The sequence below is a fragment of the Clinocottus analis genome, unplaced genomic scaffold (genome assembly GCF_023055335.1).
Source record: "Clinocottus analis isolate CAN_PGR_092001 unplaced genomic scaffold, fCliAna1.0.p SCAF_17, whole genome shotgun sequence".
Classification (NCBI taxonomy): domain Eukaryota; kingdom Metazoa; phylum Chordata; class Actinopteri; order Perciformes; family Cottidae; genus Clinocottus; species Clinocottus analis.
The window spans coordinates 3,220,359-3,240,724 of NW_027175898.1; the positions used below are offsets into that span (position 1 = coordinate 3,220,359).

At 42.3% G+C, this 20,366-nt stretch overlaps 1 protein-coding gene across 2 annotated transcripts in view; it reads left to right on the forward strand.

Annotated features, from left to right (window-relative positions):
- The window catches only part of sntg2 (syntrophin, gamma 2), a 70,529-nt gene that overhangs the window by 39,028 nt on the left and 11,135 nt on the right, over positions 1–20,366 (forward strand). For both annotated transcript variants that reach the window (XM_068579825.1, XM_068579826.1), the window contains exons 9-14: positions 3,899–4,023; positions 8,476–8,605; positions 10,246–10,284; positions 10,808–10,924; positions 15,322–15,393; positions 15,755–15,964. In XM_068579825.1, the coding sequence (XP_068435926.1) occupies positions 3,899–4,023; positions 8,476–8,605; positions 10,246–10,284; positions 10,808–10,924; positions 15,322–15,393; positions 15,755–15,964 (693 nt within the window). The remainder of the gene's footprint in view (positions 1–3,898; positions 4,024–8,475; positions 8,606–10,245; positions 10,285–10,807; positions 10,925–15,321; positions 15,394–15,754; positions 15,965–20,366) is intronic.

The window sequence follows — 20,366 nt, forward strand, 5'->3', positions numbered from 1 at the left end:
CAGGGGTACATCAGCTGTTTGCCGTCATTTGGACAAGTTTTGGGGATTTTATGCTGACGGATAATCTTTAGTTTCAGGAGTGATTCACTGTTCGATGCCGCTACAGCTTCACCCATTTGATCCCTGAGCTTGTAACTCATTAGATAATATAATATATCGGTTCTTCATTAAGTGCGGTGTGATTTGAATTTTAATGAGGCACACGTCCAGATATCAAAGCTTCTGGCAACATGTTGTGCTTCAGGACCTCAATATGCTTTTTGATGCACTAACATCAGTCTCAGAGACGGTTTCATTCAACTTTAAAGTTGAGGCACCATTTATAGAGGCATCTGAAACACAACATGTTGTGCTGTGAAGCCACCATTTTGACTTTGATAAAAGTGGTAACACAAATTGCTTAAAATTAAAATATAGCAGTATATTTAAGTATAAATATGCTCTGATACACTTTTTATTAAATGGTATACAAGTTCTCAACTTCCCACAAGAAAGAGCTGTGCAGTCGTGTAAATAATCCAGCACCTCTTAAAATATTTTCTATATACCTGTAAAGTTATGGTCCCACACTATCTCGACACCTTTCAACACTTTTATTTAATAAAATTGTTTTGCTAAAAAAAAGAGACATTTTTTTTATTCCTCAAAACTCTCTGGAGGAGACGCAGTAAAAAATGTTGAATTACACATTTGACAAAGGAGTTGAAGTTCAGTGAGAAATAATTCTATTTTTGCAACAATATTTAAACAGTATTGGCAATTTGTAATCCTGGCAAAAACATGTATATGACGATATATCACCATGTGACAACTGAGTCAGTGCATCAAGCAAATCAATAACTGGATGTGACAATGAACATTGGAATAATTGTTGTCCAAAGAAGCTCAATTCACCTTCAGATGATCAAGATATAAAGAACGTGTGTCTTTACAGGATTTAGAAAAAGTTGTCCACGTGTGTATCTTCAGGAAGCTCAATAGACGACTGGCTGTCTTTACGGGTGTCAGATCAGACGGCTGCGTCGTTCAGAACATCTGCTGTGAGACTCCCTGAGACCAGGGAAGTGGATCTCATCCATGCAATGCTCAGATCTTGACGCAGACTTCTTGTTCTCAAATAATTTACTCTTCTAGTGACCATAAACAAATCCCTAAATAGTTTAAGGCTTAGAAACATTTCAGATTTAAAAACTAAACTTGGGGAAATATCATTCAGTTTTTATGCTCCACAGATCTGGAACGAAGTCCCAGGAAACATCGACACTAACTCTTATTTCTTCAGGGCTTAAGACTTTTCTCACACAGCAATGCACCATTATTTTATTTCTGTTACATCCAGGCTTCAAGCTATTGTCAAAAAGAAAACTTTTGCACAAAAGAGTTGAGCTTTGAGACCCTGTTTACAAGCACAGAATGGCCTATCAAATGTGATATGAGCAGTAGACTGCTAATGAAGTGTTGGCCATTACAGTGTTGGCCATTACAGTGATGGCGTAATGATGTAAAGTGCATTCTAAAGTCTCGCCTGCCGCCATCAGGAAGCACCCATAAACACGCTGCATTAACACATTTGTTCTTGCTATAAACCAGGCACATTTAGGCTGCAATTTTAGCTTTGTCTAATGCTAATTTGCTGCTGTTGAAAAGCCTGAATGCACCTGTCTGTCTGCCACAGTCAGAAGCTCAAACAGCAGGCCCGCTGGTTTAAAAAAAAAATCCATTAACAGCTCACAGAGACAAAGTGCGTTCTCTTCACGCATACACACTTCTTCTTTTTTTTAAATACTGTGATTTTATTTTGAAGGGACTTTTATGCCCCGCAGTGTCTTTTTTTTTCCCCGACAGGCTCGTCCCTCCATGTTTTTGGGTCAAACCAGAGGAGTGCGGGGTTGGGAGCCGGCCCGCCTCCATCACCAGCCGGCCCTTCAGACGTCGCTGGGCCGACTACATTCTTTGCTTAGAGAGAATACGTTAATTTGACTCTAAAACTTTTCAGAAATCACTGACTGACTTTTATACTACTCCTCGCGATCTGTATTCACACTCACGGTTTCCGTACCCAGCATGCAACAACACTGTATCACACTCACGGTTTGGATGTTTCTTGGAGGATTTCAAAGCTTTCTGTCGATTTTAGGACATTGTGTATTGATTTTAACCCAGAACATCGGCACTCCGTCAGACTTGAAACGTACATTTAAGTTTCATTTTTGGGGAAACGTTCTCACGTAGCCTCTGACATGTGTCAAGAGTAAGAGGCTCAGACGCACAGACGGATGTGTCTGGTCATTTTTCAAAATAAAACCGACCTTGGGTTTTTTTGTGACTATTATGCACCTGAGCCGCAGAGTTAGTTTAGGTTCTGTTACTTATCTTATTGTTTTGTTATGCACCTTCAACACCCCTACACACACAATCACACACCCAGCATGCAACACTACTGTCTCCATACTATCTCAGGTTCAAACTGCACCATCTTTTCATTGAATACATTGGAGATGTTGAGAATGTTCCTCGATTTAGGTCGCTTGTCATCTTTGGTGATGGTGGGTCCCGGAGAAAGACCAGTTGAGAACCACTGGCTTAAAGGAGCCATATTTAACATTCAGCAGATTAATATAGCAGCAAATGACTGTTATCAATGCCAGGATATACAGTAGCTTTAGTAATGTTCTACACGAGCAGAGAAGGAAGTCTTGCTCCCTTTGTGTGTGTGTGTGTGTGTGTGTGTGTGTGTGTGTGTTGTCTCGGGTTGCAAAAAAAAAAAGGATTTTATGTTATTGTGGTTCTGCAAATGTCATTCATGGTGCGGTCAGATTGCTGCTATCAGATTGCTGAAATTACAAACAATTGTGTTTGTAATTTCAGAAATGATGTTGACTGTTGGACTTTACAATGTCCTGACTTTACAAATGTTTGGTTCACACTACTCTCTCAATGGATCACTGAGATCTAATATTAGTAACAAGTAGTGGACATACTGTACCTGTTCATTTATTTGACCAATGCCTCCATCATTGGTAGCCACAGAACAATACAAAAATAAAACTAAATCCCTAAACCCTCAACATAAATTGTATCTTGAATGTGTTTTGGCACAACAATACACAAGGCCAGACCGCGAGCAACAGAAAGCGCGTGTCTGTGTGTGTGTGTCTGTGTGTGTGAAGCAAAAGGTCAGAACTGTGAATGATGTATTTGAGTGATTGTTACACCACACGAGTGTTAGATAAGATGATATCTCCTATGTTGGAGGTGATGTATTGTACGGTCTTGTACGTAGGAGATTGACTTGATTATTTGTAACCAACATTCCCAGCAACACAAATAAATAAAGAATAACCACTTTGCTTTATAAAGCTTCCAGAGGAATCCTAAAGAAAAAATACACACAATTAGTTAATTGTCTACAACACAAATATGTTCAATTGTATGCATAGCTGTGGGAAATATGTCAGACTCTCACTGTTGTGCTGTCTTCGTCATTGCAAAAATAAAAACATTTGATAATTAGGCATGGAGACAGTGCTGCGGTCTGTAATGTTTTTTGGAAAGTGATTCTATGACCTCGGGTGAAACAAGCCCGCAGTGAGAGATGTGTGTGTGTGTGTGTGTGTGTGTGTGTGTGTGTGCTTGTGTGTGTGCGCTTGTGTGGTACCCGGTCAAGATATTAATGAGGCAATAATGGTTGGTGCAGATTTTACCCTTAAAGCAATTTCCAGTGTCAGTCAGTCGTTTTGATGTCTCCGTACTGCTCCATTACGGAAGTACCGATTAATCCGGTCTAAGAAACAAATTCTTTGATCATGTAAATGGTGCAAGTGTTTCATACAGACCACATCCTCCGTGATCAAAAGGAGCAGGCAGCTCATCGGCATTGTTCATGTATTCCACGCAGGCTCCATCACCCCCTTCGCCCTCAGCTAATGAGCCAAAGTATGAGAAGCGCTGGCTGGATGCCGTCTCCCTGCCCTTGTTGATGGCCAGAGTCTCCAGATACAAAGCTGGCACAGATCAATTAAGGTAAGGGTAATCCAGCATGATATAATTCACCTCCAAGGTCCACAGTTCACTGAGCACAGTTGTTGGCTTAGCAAGCACTTTTCATTTAAGCGAGGGGACGTTAATGCCAATATCTATGCGCGGGCATAAACAGCTTAAAAGGTCACCGCAGCTGTGAGGCTCGGGCTCAGAAGGTGTGACTGTGAGAACACCGGGCGAGCTTGTTAATGCATTTGATTGTTATGCCCGTCCTGTTTGTATTGATTTCCATGCATACAGTAGTTTCACAGTTGTTTTCCACAAAGAAGCGGGTGAAAAATCACAGATGGCTTTCAGATCTCACCGAGCGTGTTGAATCACATTCAGTTATTCCAACTCACTCCTACATGTCTGTATTTGTGTGTTGGGTAAACTCATGACAGACACTAATTACAACATTGGGGTAATCACAGGAGGACAAGAAGAGATTGGGACATTTACATAATTAACACGTTTTATATATTTGGAGAACTTTGCAGGTCTAAATGCAACCCGTTTGGTTTTTATAATGCACTAATATTTAAAGGATTTAGTAACAATGACGGGGGGGGATACACAAACATTGAGCTGAATGAAATATATAATGAAATCTCTCCAATTGTTTATTTTATTCAGTTTTCCTTATCATTTCTTGCACTCCTGCTGAGCAGACGTCTCCTGCTCTTTCGGGTGTGTGTACTTGCACAATTTCTGCATTGCAGGTACATAAAGATAAATAAACAATGGGACAGAGTTAATTAGAAATGTTTCTTGAACACCTCATTGGGTATTGCCTAATGTAAAGCTGCCCATGATGAGGTAAAAATGCTGTTTGTCAACCTTCTTTTTTACAGTCGCGGCACTCTTTAGAAAATATGTAAAGGGTCAAGTCACTCTTGTTTATCATGTTGTAACACGTAACATCCTTCTGTTGCCACACACACACACACACACACACACACACACACACACACACACACACACACACACACAGAGAGAGACTCTCTGTACTTGCTCTTGATGCAAGGCTAGAAAAGCTCAGTTCACATAAAATACTACTTGAAACTATTGGTTTCTCCTTCTCCAAGGACACCAAACCTGGTCCAAAGTTGTGTCTATAAATTTAATTTTGAATGTGCAATCGTCCTTGGTGTCTCCCAGTTGCTCCTGCGCCTGATGTGGAGACGGTATAGAGTCGATACTCTCGGAGAATGTCCTCCAGGTGAAAGGTTTTGGCCAGCTCCTGCACAGCTACTTTAACACTGTTTTTCATTTCTGTCTCCTCGAGGCTGCTGACATTCCTGAAGTTACACTTGTACTGAAGTCATTACGCCACAAAAGAATAGAAGGGAGGACCAAATGTCAGATCATTGATAATGACAGTAATTATGTTGTCGGTGGCTGTTATAGCACTTACCCTAATAATCATTAGTGTGTGTGTGTGTGTGTGTGTGTGTGTGTGTGTGTGTGTGTGTGTGTGTGTGTGTGTGTGTGTGTGTGTGTGTGTGTGTGTGTATTTATATATGTATATGTATGTATAAATGTATGTATGTATGTATGTATGTATGTGTATAAATATTTATATATATATATATATATATGTACGTACATATATATATATATATATATATATATATATGTATGTGTATATATATATATATATATATATATATATGTATGTATGTATGTATGTATGTATGTATGTATGTATATATATATATATATATATATATATATATATAATCGGTAGAGCTCTGGACTGAGCTACGTTTTCACTTCATTTGTGTTTGATTTAAAACCTTAAAAAAACCTGCATAACTGACTCCGCCAGTGATTGCTGCGCTGCCCTAACTTCTGTGTCCTCCATGATGTCCTGTTACACAGGAATATGAAAAAGGAAAGTACCCGAGGATAAAAGCAACGATCCTGTCATATTAATTCTGTCAGATGTCAAGTCCAGTCAACAGTTTAATGACTGCTTTGGCGCAGAGGGCAATATTGAACATGTGTATTGATGCTATCTGGAGCTTAGTCGCACTAAACCATGACCGCCCAGCGCTGAATGTGGAATAGCGTGGAGTTCATCAATAAGGAGAGCCGGAGGCAGCGAGCGCGTCGATATCACGGGTTTGCTCTGTAAAACATGGCCGACGTGGGCAAGTCTGAATGCGGGCAGACGGAGCAGATCAGTGGGCCGTGAGCGGGGGTCAACAGCTGAGAATCTTTAACAAGATGATCTCTGAAGAACGTGGGGAGACTCGCTGCCTGTTTGTTTGTACGGTTTGTGATCACTTAATATCGTAGTAGCAGTCACGATCCAATGATTTTATCAATGACTTATACAAAATAACAGTAGATTGTCTCTCTTGTTTACATGACAACTGATGTTAGGGTAGCGGGAGCCGGGCAGCGACGAGCAACCTTTCATTATTTCTTACCTACTTACAGACTTTCAAGTTTTCATTTATATTTTTGGCACCCACTGCATTTATTTTGCTTGTTTGTCTCTGACTGGTTTGGGGAAAAAGAAGATAAAAGAAGCTAATTAATTTCATCTCAAACTCAAATCCATTCGTCTCACCTCAATTTAAAGTAGTCATGTTTGTCTACCCATTATTCATGCTTGTGTTTTTGTTAGTTTGAGCTCAGTAAGAGTAAGAACCATAGATATATATATATATATATATATATATATATATATATATATATATATATATATATATATATATATATATATATATATATATTCTCATTCCACCTAGATCCCATCTCAAAGTGAGGATTTCAGATCTGCTCACTGAAGGTGACAAGGTTGTGTTCTCGTGACATTGATGCGCCAGCTGTCTGTCACTTTGATTAATCTCTGCCTTTTGGAGCTCTTCATTCACTGCACTCTCATCCCTTCTAGCATTCCACCCCCATCCCCATTACTGCGTGCCCTCAAAGGGTTTGCATTAATTGAAAGGGATCCGACTGATATGCTGTAGATTTTGTCGAATGTCATTTCATCAGTCGCTCACTTTATCTCTGCAGTTCTCAAGGAGAGCGATGCTTTGCAAGATAAAATGTCGAAAAAGGCAACTCCAAGCCTCTGCTAGTGAGGCTTTACAGTCGTACAAATTGCAGCAGAAAGCTAATTTAGGTTCAGGCACACTGACACAGAAAGAATTTGCCCCATTATTTAATAAAAAACAAAAGAAATGTAAGTCCGGTGAAACTCATCTCTGGAAAGCCGCTGGGTCAGTACACAGCCAGCGGAACATACGATTTTAACAAGCCGATTGCAGATACAGTACGAAAGTCCTGCTCACCAGAGGATTTGTTAGGAATGCTGACTTTGAAACATCCACCAACCTTGAGGAGCTGGTGTGTGTGTGTGTGTGTGTGTGTGTGTGTGTAGGAGAGAGGACTGTTTGTTAAAGAGCTGTCTTAGACAATTTCCCTCATACTACGCGTTCGGTTACTTCTACTGTTTCTGTTTATCAGCCTTTCACCTCACGTACCTCCACAACATCTCCCCGCTCCTCATGTCCACCACCCAGTGTTCAGCATTCCTTCTAGCCATGAATCATTCCCCCTGATGTTGCAAAGTCTCCACTCCGTCGAACGGGATTGCCGTCACCGTCACTTTAAAAGGGCTTCGGTGTGAAGCGACGACTATCTCTGAGGCCAAATGTATCAGCGGCGTAAAAGTGCGCGGAAATGAAATGTCAAAAAACATCACATTTCGCTGATGAGTGCGATCGCTCTCTTTTTAGATGTCCTCATCAGCGCCCCGTCGACTGAGAAATCCAATTGTGTGACGAAAAAAAGCACACGCGCTTCACCTTGAGGCGCTCCGTGCAGATGGCAGAATCCCAAAAATGTGCCCCTCTGACGCCAAATACAAAACAGCACGCACAGTAAAACGATGTGAAGCGCTCGCTTTCTCAACCTGTTCTGCAAGGTCCAGTCTTTTGATAAGTCCGATGTTTGGGGTGTCATGCAGGGGTCTTGTGGAATATATCGATATTCTCATCTCTTCCAGAAAGTGTATCTTCGATATGCTGGACTATTTCTTTCAGATTCAACTCCCCAGTATATTCAAGGGCGCCGTTAAACAATATTTTTTTCCTTATTTTGATTGCCGCTTCATCCTTGCATTGACATTAAATCCTTACCATGGAAAGGATGTGATAAGAGGAATATTGTCCCACCAATATGACCGTCATCCTCAGGACCTCGAGCCCTCGTGAAGTGCCTCTCCAGCGCATCTGTTGTGAAGACACTTTCATAACTAGTTTGTCAAAAGCCCATCAAGTTCATGGAAGAAGTGTTTCTGCACGTAATGCGGCGCAGGTTTAACCGCCTCGAGTAACTCGACACAAGTAACGAGCAGCTCGATGCTTCACTTTGAGCAACCTGCCTTTCAATCTCCAGCGCGCCTGTCTAATCTTGACCCGATCTCTCCTCCAGGTCCAACTGTTTTGAAGTCTTCGCCTTGGATGGAGCCAGCACCAATATTCTTCAATTTTGCACTGCTGCAGAAAGCACCGACTGGCTCCAAGCAATATCTTCAAATATCAATGACTTGACACAGGAGAACGTAAGTCCATTTTGAAACATTAGAGACTTGCCTGGGTCTTCCCGTCGGTCTTTATTGAAGTTGAAGGTGAAAAAGGAGGGGGGAAAAAAACCCTGATTTTTACATATTTGTGATCGTTTTAAATATGTGAGAACTTGATTAAACTCTCATGACATGAAGAAGCTGATATCATACATCATTGGATTGAATTTGTGTAATCACTTTCAGTAATCCCAATGGCCCAATTATTAGCTTACGCAAATAAACACAACTCGGAGTGAGTTTCATCCTGTTATCCACTTTTATTTACATTTTTTTTTGTCCATAACGCCGTCTTAAGCCAATGTAGAAACATGCAATAAATATGTTTTGCCCACAGTTGCCACTCATATTTATCCCCTTTTTGATAAACGACAGCAGCACCAGCATGGTTTGATGGACTCTTCCTGAGAAGCACTCATGGAGTCACAGTGGCACCTCTCAGGAAACAGCCGCTCTCATACCTAATTAATGACTGCAAAGTAGTCCTTCGGCATGTGCACCACTCTCTCTCTCTCTGTCTCTCTCTCTCTCTCTCTCATTTCCTCTTACTTCTCTTTGATTATCACTCTGATGATGTGACACACTTTTTTTGTTGAGGATGCAGACGTACTGTATGCCGTCGATCGCACAGCTGCCTTTAAAAAAAAAAAAAAAAAAAGTTTGATTAACTCATGCCTGCATCACCTAATTACGGACGTGGCGTGTGATTGCTAAACGGCCAATCAGGATGTAATTGTGTGCCCGCGTTGGGAGAGGGGGGAACTTTTGTTTTAATGACCTACAACCTTTAAATAGACTCTGAGACACCCGCGGGGTCCCTCGTGCGTTTGAGGATGACTGTCATCTGGCAGGGTGGAGGACTGCTCGATGCCGTTTGATGTTCCTTTTACAGAGACAAAAGCAGAAAGAATTTTTTGGAGCTTGTTAGTGCCTAATTATACGAGGACTTGAAGTGACAGTTTACCTTCACTTTGTAACGGAGGTGAAGCGAGGCGGAAACCGTCCCCATGCTGAGTGCGATATGCTGACACAGCAGGGGTCCATTCAGTCTGGAAGGTTTTTTTTTTGCAGTGGTTTGCATTTTTCCTCGTCATCACCTCGAAGATACACTTTGGAAGAGCTAAACAATATTTATGAGACTCTAACTTTATACTTGGAGCCTTAGAGGGGTTTTCACGTTCTTCCTTCATCCCTGTTCAAAAGTTTTCCCTGAATTTGTGATTTGGAGCGATAGAAAATAAATTGAGTTGAAAAATGAATTACATTTTTACACGTAGCGTCCTTTATCTGTTGACTGTAAAATTCATTAAAAAAATAGCTTTAATTCATACTCAAATAAATGTGAAAACCTTGAGATTGAACATGTTATGGATGTAATACTGGCCGTCACCTTGAGCTCTCAAGTACATGAGAAACTAGGGAAACATTTCAAATTATCCTCGAAAACAAGAATGCAATGTACCTCAAATGGTGAGCATACATCGAATACACATATACAAATTGTTATATCTGTGATGTTTCTTTAGATCTGCAGATGTTGTCAAGGAGCAGCACACATATCTAAATATTGTGATGACGTCTGTCTTCTGATCCCTTTAACCACTGATTTTTCTCACCAGATAAAGATCATCAACAAATACTGCTCTTCAGACGATCAGGTAAGCGCGCCGGTCCAGCTGGTCTTTCTGAAACCAGACGCATGAGTGCAGCACAGCAGGGGACTCCGCCTGAGGCTGTTCACTTCTGCATCGTGCAGGTGTACGCCATCGTATCGTCTGCATCCGCCCGCAGCCGCCCCGGCAGCTCTGGCTTCATCCAGAGGCCGATGAAGAGCTCGCAAACATTTTGGAACACTTCAGTCAGCAGATGGTCAGGAAGGAGTCAAGACCAGCATGTAAAAATATGTGTGCATTATTCATCACAAGATCCAGTGGACGTAGAGTGTAGCAGATGAAGCGGCACAGCACACACAGTACAGATATGCTGCTCGCAGGAAAGCCGAGCAAACATCCCAAGTCAATCCGAGGCAGATAAAAGGTGCATTGTTGCTTTGCAGCTGACTGCAGGGGTTTCTATCAACCGTATCCCCGCTCTGTTTATTGAGTAGAGATGTCTGTTGTGTATATTTCCTTTTGTTTTTATGTCAAACTTGTGTAACTGTCATCCTCCACATCCCCGCAGATTGTTCACATGGGCTGGGCATGTGAAAGCCCCGAGAGCAGCGCCGCTGGTAGAACCTCGACGTTCAAGTACCTGGCACTGAGAGGACCCTATTTTAATATCTTCAGAAGACCCCCGGTAACTAATGCCTTCATCCTTTATCCTAAAACTCTACTTTTATTCCTTCAGATCTGTTTTTTTTTTATTATCAAAATGGGCTTTGTCCAAAATACCTGAAGGTTATTAAAGAACTAAAGATTCATACTGTGGCTTCAGCTGAGCAGACGATGTGTTCGCGGCCTTTTTGTCCCATTTGATGCTGCTGCTCACTGACCTGCTCTCGTCCCCCAGCGTGCCGCACGGGCTGTATCGTGAAACATTTTGGCAGCGTCCGTTAAATACTGTATGCTTCAGTTGTAATTGAATAAGAGAAGACAGGCCAGCAGTAATTGGGGCAGAATTTATATTTGTTGTGATCATGGCTGACTGTTGTCAGTGTAATGGGGATTATACACGATTATGCACTATTGTTGCTTTCATTTTTACAATGCGACGCTAATTAGAGCCTTCAACGCGTATTACGTCTGTTGCACTGAACTCGCGGATGAATGGATTTTGGTCAAATATAATGGTGACGGTTCCTGTGACGGAACATTTAGGACAGACGAGAGCGATTTACAAACGTTTGAAACCCAAATTCAGACCAAATGCAGCTTTATCAAGCAAGCTTTGATTGTTGCACGTCTGAAGTATTAAACCGCACTAGAACATCGCAGGTTTATATTCCAGCTGTACTCTGCACTGACAGATTGTATTCCCATCTGGTTAAAAGTGTATTGATCATCATTATCAGCTGATCCGGTGTTTATTCGTTTCGCAGTGTCATCGTTCCGTCGAACAGCTGTAAAGAACATTGCTAAAACCTGCTCACGTCTTTTTATTTTTTATTTTAACATCTCTCCGGTACTTTCAGCCAATCACTCCTTGTGGTTGCATTATGCATTGTGTCCTTGCTGAAATTCAGAACAGTGCTCCCCTCTGCTGCTCGATGCAGCTCCTCATCAAAGTACTAACACAATCACAGGAGTTAATGCCCTCAAGGCTTTATAGCCTTAATAATTAAATGTGGTTACAACACATGTATAATAAATTTAATGCTTTTGTAATGAGTCTTGCGTGCGTATGACAGTACTTTTAAAACAAACATTTTAGACTACAGCCTATGAACTGACAAACTGTACAATATATGTGGGATTCATTGTCTAAACATTTGATTTTTTTGGCCCAAAACATATTCAGTGAGGACCTCGATGTGTGTACTCTTGCCAGGGATGGAAAAGCCTCTTAGCCTGCGGGTTTTGCACAACGAGATACTTAATATTCTCCACCGACGGCGACTTTTAATTAAATCTTTTTAGGGTTAGCTTGACATCAAACCCCCGAGACACAGTATGTTACCTGAAATTAAATCTCCTCTGCATTGTGAAAATGGAATGAGCGGATCAAATGTGCAGTGAAACCAAAACCTGACTGTATAATTTAGAAAAGTGTTTCCTCTCCACAAGTGGGCCGACAGAAATCCAAAGTGGCCGCCGGCCAACAGATGATGTTTAATGCAGGTCCAGTATCACTCCTAAATGTTTCCGCCTGAGTGCCAGCGCTGCTGAACAAAAGGAATATGGCCTTTTGTGCTGTGTTTGTTTGTGATATGACATCAGCCCTGTTCCCCCATTAGTATGAAACCCATTGTAGTCCAGAACGTGTCTCTTTCATCTTCTTACTTCATTTGGTAAGAGTTTCCGCAGGTTAATCATGTTTACTCTCTGGACGCTGTGGTTTGTTGTGCCGTGGTACGGCGCGCTCATTAGGATTTGCTCTGTCCTTCCTCCGGTGGGAGAGCTTTTGTCATACTTTAACTCTTTTTGACAAGCTGTTGTGGCTCACCTTCTCCTTTTTAAAGGTTTTTCAAGCAGGCTTTTGTCTCTGGTTTTCAATCATGTTCTGAAGCTGCACATTTAAGGGCAGACTTTGTGTTTGTCCCGGTCCAACTCACACTTGTGTCCGATAACTCTTTGTGAGGTTCTAAAAACGGGGACATTTTGAGGAGCTTGTCTTTCACCGTGTGGTGTCAGTGGCGGCATGGCAGTGACAATGGATGGCCTGGAAGCTGAAATTCAGTATCCGGAGGGTAGGATGCGGCTTTTGGCGTAATCTCCGTCAACAGATATGAACACAGAATCTGCAGCAGAGGGCTTTCGCTGCATTGGAAGTGTTCTGGTTTGCAGCTCGCTTCAGATGCAGGCAGGTGAACGGTCCGTCTGGAGATCATTAGAGACAGAACTCATTTGCCGAAACGGCATCTCGGAACACATTCACTGTCGTCTGACAACAATAAACTGTTAAGTGGGTATAAACTGACTATACTTGTAAAACCATACGGTCGTAGACGTTGTCTCATAACCCCAACTCTTATGTGCCTGCTGGGGTCCGGTTCTGTACCTCAACGCTGGTTCACAGAGCAACAGTGTTGGATCTGACGGCTGTCTGTTCGGCACATATCGTCAGTTCCCTTTCTACATTTCTTGCTGCGTGGAAGCTGAGAGACGGTAACTCCAGCTGTTTGTTTCCAGGGCAGGGACAAGTGGCTGAGCTTGTTCCAGCACACTCAAACAAGCCTGTTGATGTCATCAAACGGGCCTGGCTGGAGGCCAAACTGTCTTTCGTGTAAAAAAACATGAATGTAAGACATTTTTCCACCGCATTGTGAGTGATGTCTCACTCTCTGGAGCCTTCAGTGAGGATTGTTCTGTGCCCAGAAAAGTAAGGAATCAGCTTTAAATACATATGAAGTGGTTAAACCATATTTGCAAAGACACTTAACATCAAGGAGAAACCTTAATGGACCGTGTACAAGTTGTCTTCGTTGTCTTCAGTCATGTTAAGTTGGTGAAGTTGTTGCTTTTTTTGGCTTTAAGAACGTAACTCAAGCCTGACGGGAGGCAGGTGAGCATGTGTCTGAATGCAGAGCGTTGTTTCTCCTTGACATGGACCGATCCATCGGGACCAGCGAATCACGTTGACGAGTCATTCGCGAGAGAAGTCATCAGCCGTTATTCTAACAGATTGCATTCGAGACGACGTGGGCGTATCGCACAGTCGTGGAAATCCTGGTTCCATGAACTTGAGGCCGTATGCAGCTGGTGGGTTGTGAGATGCAGCGCCTGTCCGCCGGCTCTTGTTGAGATCCGGCAGCAGCCCGTTTCCCCTGAGGCACAGAGGACCTGAATATGTAGCAGGACGGCGTTGCTGCGTGCGCTTTAATGAAACACGCCCTGGAAAATCAGAAGCCTCCTGCCGGGCGCATTTAGTATGCGTGCTCTGTAAAGTGTAGCGCGCTTGAGTCATTCGTTTTAGCCCAGAGGTATTTGAAACACCACTCAAGTTATTCCTCCACACCACAACAGGATGAGGATCTCCCCCTTAGTCTGTGACCCTGCTCGAGAAGTGACATTTTAAAGGGTACCTTTAGTACACGGATCCGACACAATTACCTGTCTTCCCAGGAAGCTACAATACGAGTTCCTACGACAGCACATGGATGGATGGATGGATGGATACATGATTCATCCCTAGAGGGATGACTCATGTACAGAGTAAACACGAAAGTATTAAGTATGTAAAATACTCAATATATACAATGAAATAGCAGAGCAGAACATGTTAAATTGTAATAATAAAGACAATGCCAAGTGTTTACAGTGACTAACTTAATGACAAAGCGGTGCTCTGGTTGTTGGTGATTCACTTGGTGGAGCATCTGGCCAGAGGTGAATAATTATAAAGTCTCATTGCAGTTGGCAGGAATGTTCTCCTGTATCGGTCCTCGTGACAGCAGAGCTGAATCAGTCTGTTGTTACTGGATTAGAAGTAGAAGGTACAGTAATTATGACCTCATGCTTGAGTTACAGCATTTCTTCTGACATCTGCATCAATATAATTATCTGAACACGCGGTCGTTGCAACTTCATTGTCTGCAGCGAAGTTGCAAAAGCACCTCGTGTTCCCGCCACAACAAAACAACTTAAAGATTGGAGCTTCAGGTCTACGAGCAGACGAGCCCCGGAGAGAGGGAGTGAGTCGCTGCCTGAGCAAGGGCAGAGAGATGTGACCTGATTATCGTAGTTTATAAAGCGATGCAGCGCAGAGAGGAAACAGCCATTTAATACATAACGTGGACCGGGGGATGTGCATTCAACCGGAGATCTTTGTATCACGTCCACTTCTGCCCACTCCACCTCTCTCGAGGTGGGTGTGTAATTAGCTCCTTCATCACACCGAGACTTTAGTTCTTCAAAGGTCAAGGAATAACGCACATTATCCAATGAAACTAATGTAAGAGATGTATATTATTTGCCCCCACCTGCTCTCCTGCATTAAGTATTTGGATAAGGAGCTGCTGCAAACAAGTGCAAGGTAAAACCTTCTTTTGATACGCCGCCTCTTCATCTCACGTTGCTTTATGTTTCATTTTGTAGATCAGTGCCGCTGACTGGGGACAAGCTGAAACAACATATAACCTCTATGAGGTTCTTTTCAAGGTCCACAAGGTAAGTGGAGAGCAGGGCGCTGTGACGTGCATCAGGGGTGTTCAAAATCTGATCACTGCAGCTTTCATCTCAGTCTAGATGGCTGCTTTTTCTCATTTTATCAGACGGAAGAGTGTTTCAGGGCGCCTGCTAAACAGGGCGCTCGTGACCTGAGGGGATATTTCTGATCCACAAACCAGGAAATCTACGCCGCGGAAGTTCTTTTGTTCAACCCCGTGAATCAAGAAGTTCACCCTTCATTCCACCCCCTGAATTTAATTGCACATCTTTCTTTTTTTTTCCCCAAGAAGACGAAAAAGGAAGTGGAGGGGCAGCGGACTCGGTCCCCCCGGCACGTCATAATGAATACTTTGTGTTACAGCTGTGGATGGCCGAGGACTGCTGGCTGCAGGCGAGGCTCTACTTGGGGCTGGAGCACTCGCCCGAGCAGCAGGACATCGAGTCTATGTGCTTCAGTATTCTGGTCGGGCACGGCCAGAGCCACACCTTCAGGGTAGAGCTGGCTACGGACCTGGCTATCTGGGAGAAGTCCTTCCAAAGAGCTGTCTTCTTGGAGGTGCAGCGAATACGAGTCAGTATTTCCATATATTTCATGGCAATTTTTGGAGCTAACCTTTTTTTTTTTTTTTTTGCTTTTTAGTTTTAAATTAGCTGAGTACTACTTGGATAAACGTAGTTCTCAAAGCAGGAGAGCCTGACACGGCACCTTTTAACGACCTCGAAAGATGACTTTGATGTTCCTTTGATTTAAGGTCCTCGCCGTATTTTGTTTTAAAGGTGCTGTGTACAATATTCAGAGCTTCATTACAACAGCAAACAACTGAGGTCGCTCTCTCCCTGTGTGTGTGTGTGTGTGTGTGTGTGTGTGTGTGTGTGTGTGCCGTAATCAGAGTTTCTCTGCGCTTGCTTCATGAAGCCAAACCACACTCGCTTTTTCGTGCACGTGAGCGGGCCCCGATGGCTACTTAATGGCCGCCACTTTCCATTTCTTCTAAACGGTCACAGCTGACGACGCCGTCCTGGCGTGCAGCCCCTCAGCTCTCCAATGAGGCGGTGAGGCGTCAAACCGTTCATATGTTAATCCCTCCCCCCCAAAAAAAGACATTAGCCAGTTTTCAGTGCTGTTTAACGACATAACTCCATCGCTCGTAGTGTGAACACGCCATTCGTCTCTTCTCTGAAGATGCTTTTCCAATGGTATTGTAGAACTAAACTAGAGTTTCTTGTGAGTCAAAGCACCAGGATCCACTGCTATTTCATCATAATTGCGCTCCACATCCACATCCTGGCTCCTGTCCCTCGACTTCCTTCCATCCCCCAACTCACGGCCGGTCAAGTGCAGAAACACCCACAGGTCACTTCTGTGTACTGGATGGTTATTCTGTAGTTTTGGAAATGTTCTTTTGGCTCCTTGTGAACTCAACAGTGCCGTCTGAAGACTCGGCTCAGGGTTTCTCATGATGGTGTTTCAAACGTGAAACACTTCAGTTGGGAAGTTTTGCCTCCTTTATTTAGCTCAGCTCTAGCTTCATCATCGCTCTTGTGGTCAGCTGTGTTTCATCAGAAGGCAGATGTCACCAGTGAGTGTGTGATGATGGATGGTGCGAGCTGCACTTCATATTTAGAGTGGATTCACTCAAAGCAAAATCCCCGATGCACAGCAGCTATTATAGTGGATCAGAGCCAAACACTTATTCACGACGGGTCAGCTGATCACAGGAGCAGAATCCTATTTGTGTGGCACTGAATGCTTTTTACACTCTGCTATGTCCAGCAGAGCATTTTATCTGTGTGTGTAGAAACAGACCGGCCTTGATCTCTTTGTTTTTTTCCAGATTTACCTCTGTACTTAATAATCCCTGACAATTACCTGTAAGAGCTGCTCTCCCCGGCGCTGTGACTTGACAACTTCTGCGTTCTGACATTAATTGTTGCAAAGCTCTGTGATGCCACCGACATGGCTTGCCCTTTACCAAAAGGGCAACTTAACCAAATTTAACAAATCTGTCAAATACAATTATGAACTGCAACTTATAATTTGACAAAAAGTACATGTTGTGTATGTATATTTCTTACAAACAATGGCAGTCTTTGGTAAATAACAGAAAACCAAAGCACGGACAGTATGCAACTAAACATAATGGAAAACCATATATAATCAGTTTGAGGCACTTTCAGTGCCTGAGGGTTTACATAAAGTCAATATGAATATGCAGATTAGGTATTACAGGAAAGAAATATGTAGCTCATTAACCAACAATTGGTAGCTATATAAATATTTAGTTTGTGGTATAGTTAAGATTTAACTTTCTGTGGCTCCCACGTGTATAATGCATGATTTAAAAATATCAAAAGCATGTTAAAATAATATATACAAAAACTCAAATATCTATCACCATAACAGAAGCATTTTATAATGTATAAAGTATCATAATGCTTTATGACTATTGGTCACTCACTGACAGTTTTTTTGTTGCAGGAATCATAGTGCATCACTAAGATCTAATACATGTATGATGTGTTATAATTGTTGTTATAAGTAATCTCAATGCGTATCACTATGACACAATGCTATTAGCAGCTAATGATGCATTTTAAGTGTGAGCGCAATAGAAAATATTACCAAGAGTTCTTTGATAATTGTGTTGCTTGCACTCTGGTTAACCACAGAAAGTGTAAAATATACATTTGTAGAGTTGTTCTCATGGGTACTTCCCTTTCCTCACAATTTGAAAGCTCCTCGTGACGAAACGGTCTAATCTGGTGACTCATTTTGTGCGGCTTTAAAACGTCTTATTAAGAAATTGATTGAGTTTAAAAGTCAAAGCCAGGCAGCGCTCTGTTTTCCATAAACGTTATTGTTACCTCAAAATGTTCCGCGCTCGAGTAACCTAAAGAATTGCTCCTCACATCAACGAGCCATTAAATTAACACTTACGCAAATATGTTGAATGTGTGAAGGTGTGAGAGAGAGAGAGAGAGAGAGAGGTAGAGGGAGAGAGAGAAAGAGAGAGAGCATCGTTCAGCGTCCTCAGCAGCAGCTGTCTCGCGTCCTTCTTGAGGCCGGGACACGAGCGCTCACGTGAAACGTCTCTGGGGTTTGCTGTGTTTGGATTCGATTGTGTTCAAATTTCCATCACTTACTTAACTATGCTTTCATATACGGTCTGGCACTCGCGTGCAGGGCCCAACGGAGCACTCTGCACTGCAGTTCAAGAAGCCTAATATTAATAATGTTTGTGTTTTAACGTATTATTGCTAATGTTACTGTCACAATTTGGATCGCTCAAATGCTCAGATACTTCTTTCTGTACACACAAGCACTGCGATTACAACTGGGAAATACCCCCTGCCAGTAGTAACTGGTGGAGTACACGGGATTTGTTTTTCAGAGTTTCCATTATGATTCACCAAGGCGTGTTTCATTGAGGAGCTACGCACACAGCAGGCGATCCCGCAAAGTTGATAGCCGGCGGTATTTGGTATGAAATCACAAAGATCCAATCCATTGTGCCCACGATCGGCAAGACATGTCTTAATTGATAAAACCGCAACCGTTCCGCTAAAAATAAGGATATAGCTGCAATCTGACCATAGAATTGTAACTGATGGTTAGACCGTTTTGTTTCTACAGACGCACGCGTCCCCTTGTGTTGTAAAAAGGATCGATGAAAATCAGATTATTTTTTAATTCGTTACAGCCCTACGAGTGTGTGAATCACACACTGACGGTGTAAATAGAAGTATGTTTTGCACAGGAGGAAACTACAGCAGGCAGTGAAGTAAATTAAGTTTAAGGATATAAAAAACACATATTCAACTGAACCTCATAAGCAAAATGGTTGGACTTGAGCGAGAATAGTGTTCTTGCCCTCTGTGTGTTGAACAACAATGCTCTGAAGACACAGACTCATTATAATGAAAACACACAGGAAAACAAATTTGAGTCATTAAGTGCAAATTTAAATGAGTCAATTATATTTACAATTACATCGCACGGTTTCCATCCCACGTACATGCTCACGAGGGTCAAACTGCACAAAAGCCGACACATGGATTTGCTTTCCTTTCTTTGACGTCAATAGGGACACTTACACAGATAAACAGAAAGTGGCATAATTACAAGTCAACAAGTTCCAGCTCCATTATTAACGATGAATATATAAAGCGGTAACACCGGCCGGCAGACTAATCAAGACCTTTAACTCAGGTAATTATGTTCTGCCAAACAATATGTGACCACAGAGGCTGGTCATGCACACATTGAGATGCACACACACTTGCTTTTTTTTTTTGAAATTCACTTATCAAACAATTAAGAATAGAAGATAAAAAACTACTTGCAAATGCATATGTATCACAAACATAAATAAACAAAGGAATGTGGGCGTGTAATATGAACATACAGTAATATAAGTATTCTAGAAAAGTATTTTAGAAGGACACACTTCCAGAGTAAGTCTTGATCATGCCATATGTTTCTATTATTATTTCTGTCCACTCCCTCTCTGCCTGACACACATTTTGCATTCCCTTCGCTATCAAAATAACTTAATTATTAAAATGAAAGCGTTTTTAAATGAGACAGTGAACAGCATCTATCTGTCTGCTGAACACGCAGACTCACCTTCCACAGCTGGCAGGAATTACACTCTTCATAGACCCAAAAAGCACAAGTAGCACTTAGTGAATAAATTGGTGAAATTGGACTGTTGTCTGTTTGATCCGAGGCCCGTACGCTCAGTGGTGACGTGCGTCGACTTTCTTGCCAAAAGCACCAGATGAAATATTCCTCTGGGGTGATCTTTTGAAGCTTCCACTTTGCCACGATCACACATTGTATTCAGAAATTAAGAAGGTATGCCACACGTCAGGTCAGCCTGAAATGTTCAACTGTGCATTTTATAGTTTTACCCAATTCCCACCCTGTCGCCCCTCAAGTGCGTCCAACCAACGATAATGGCTAAAAAATG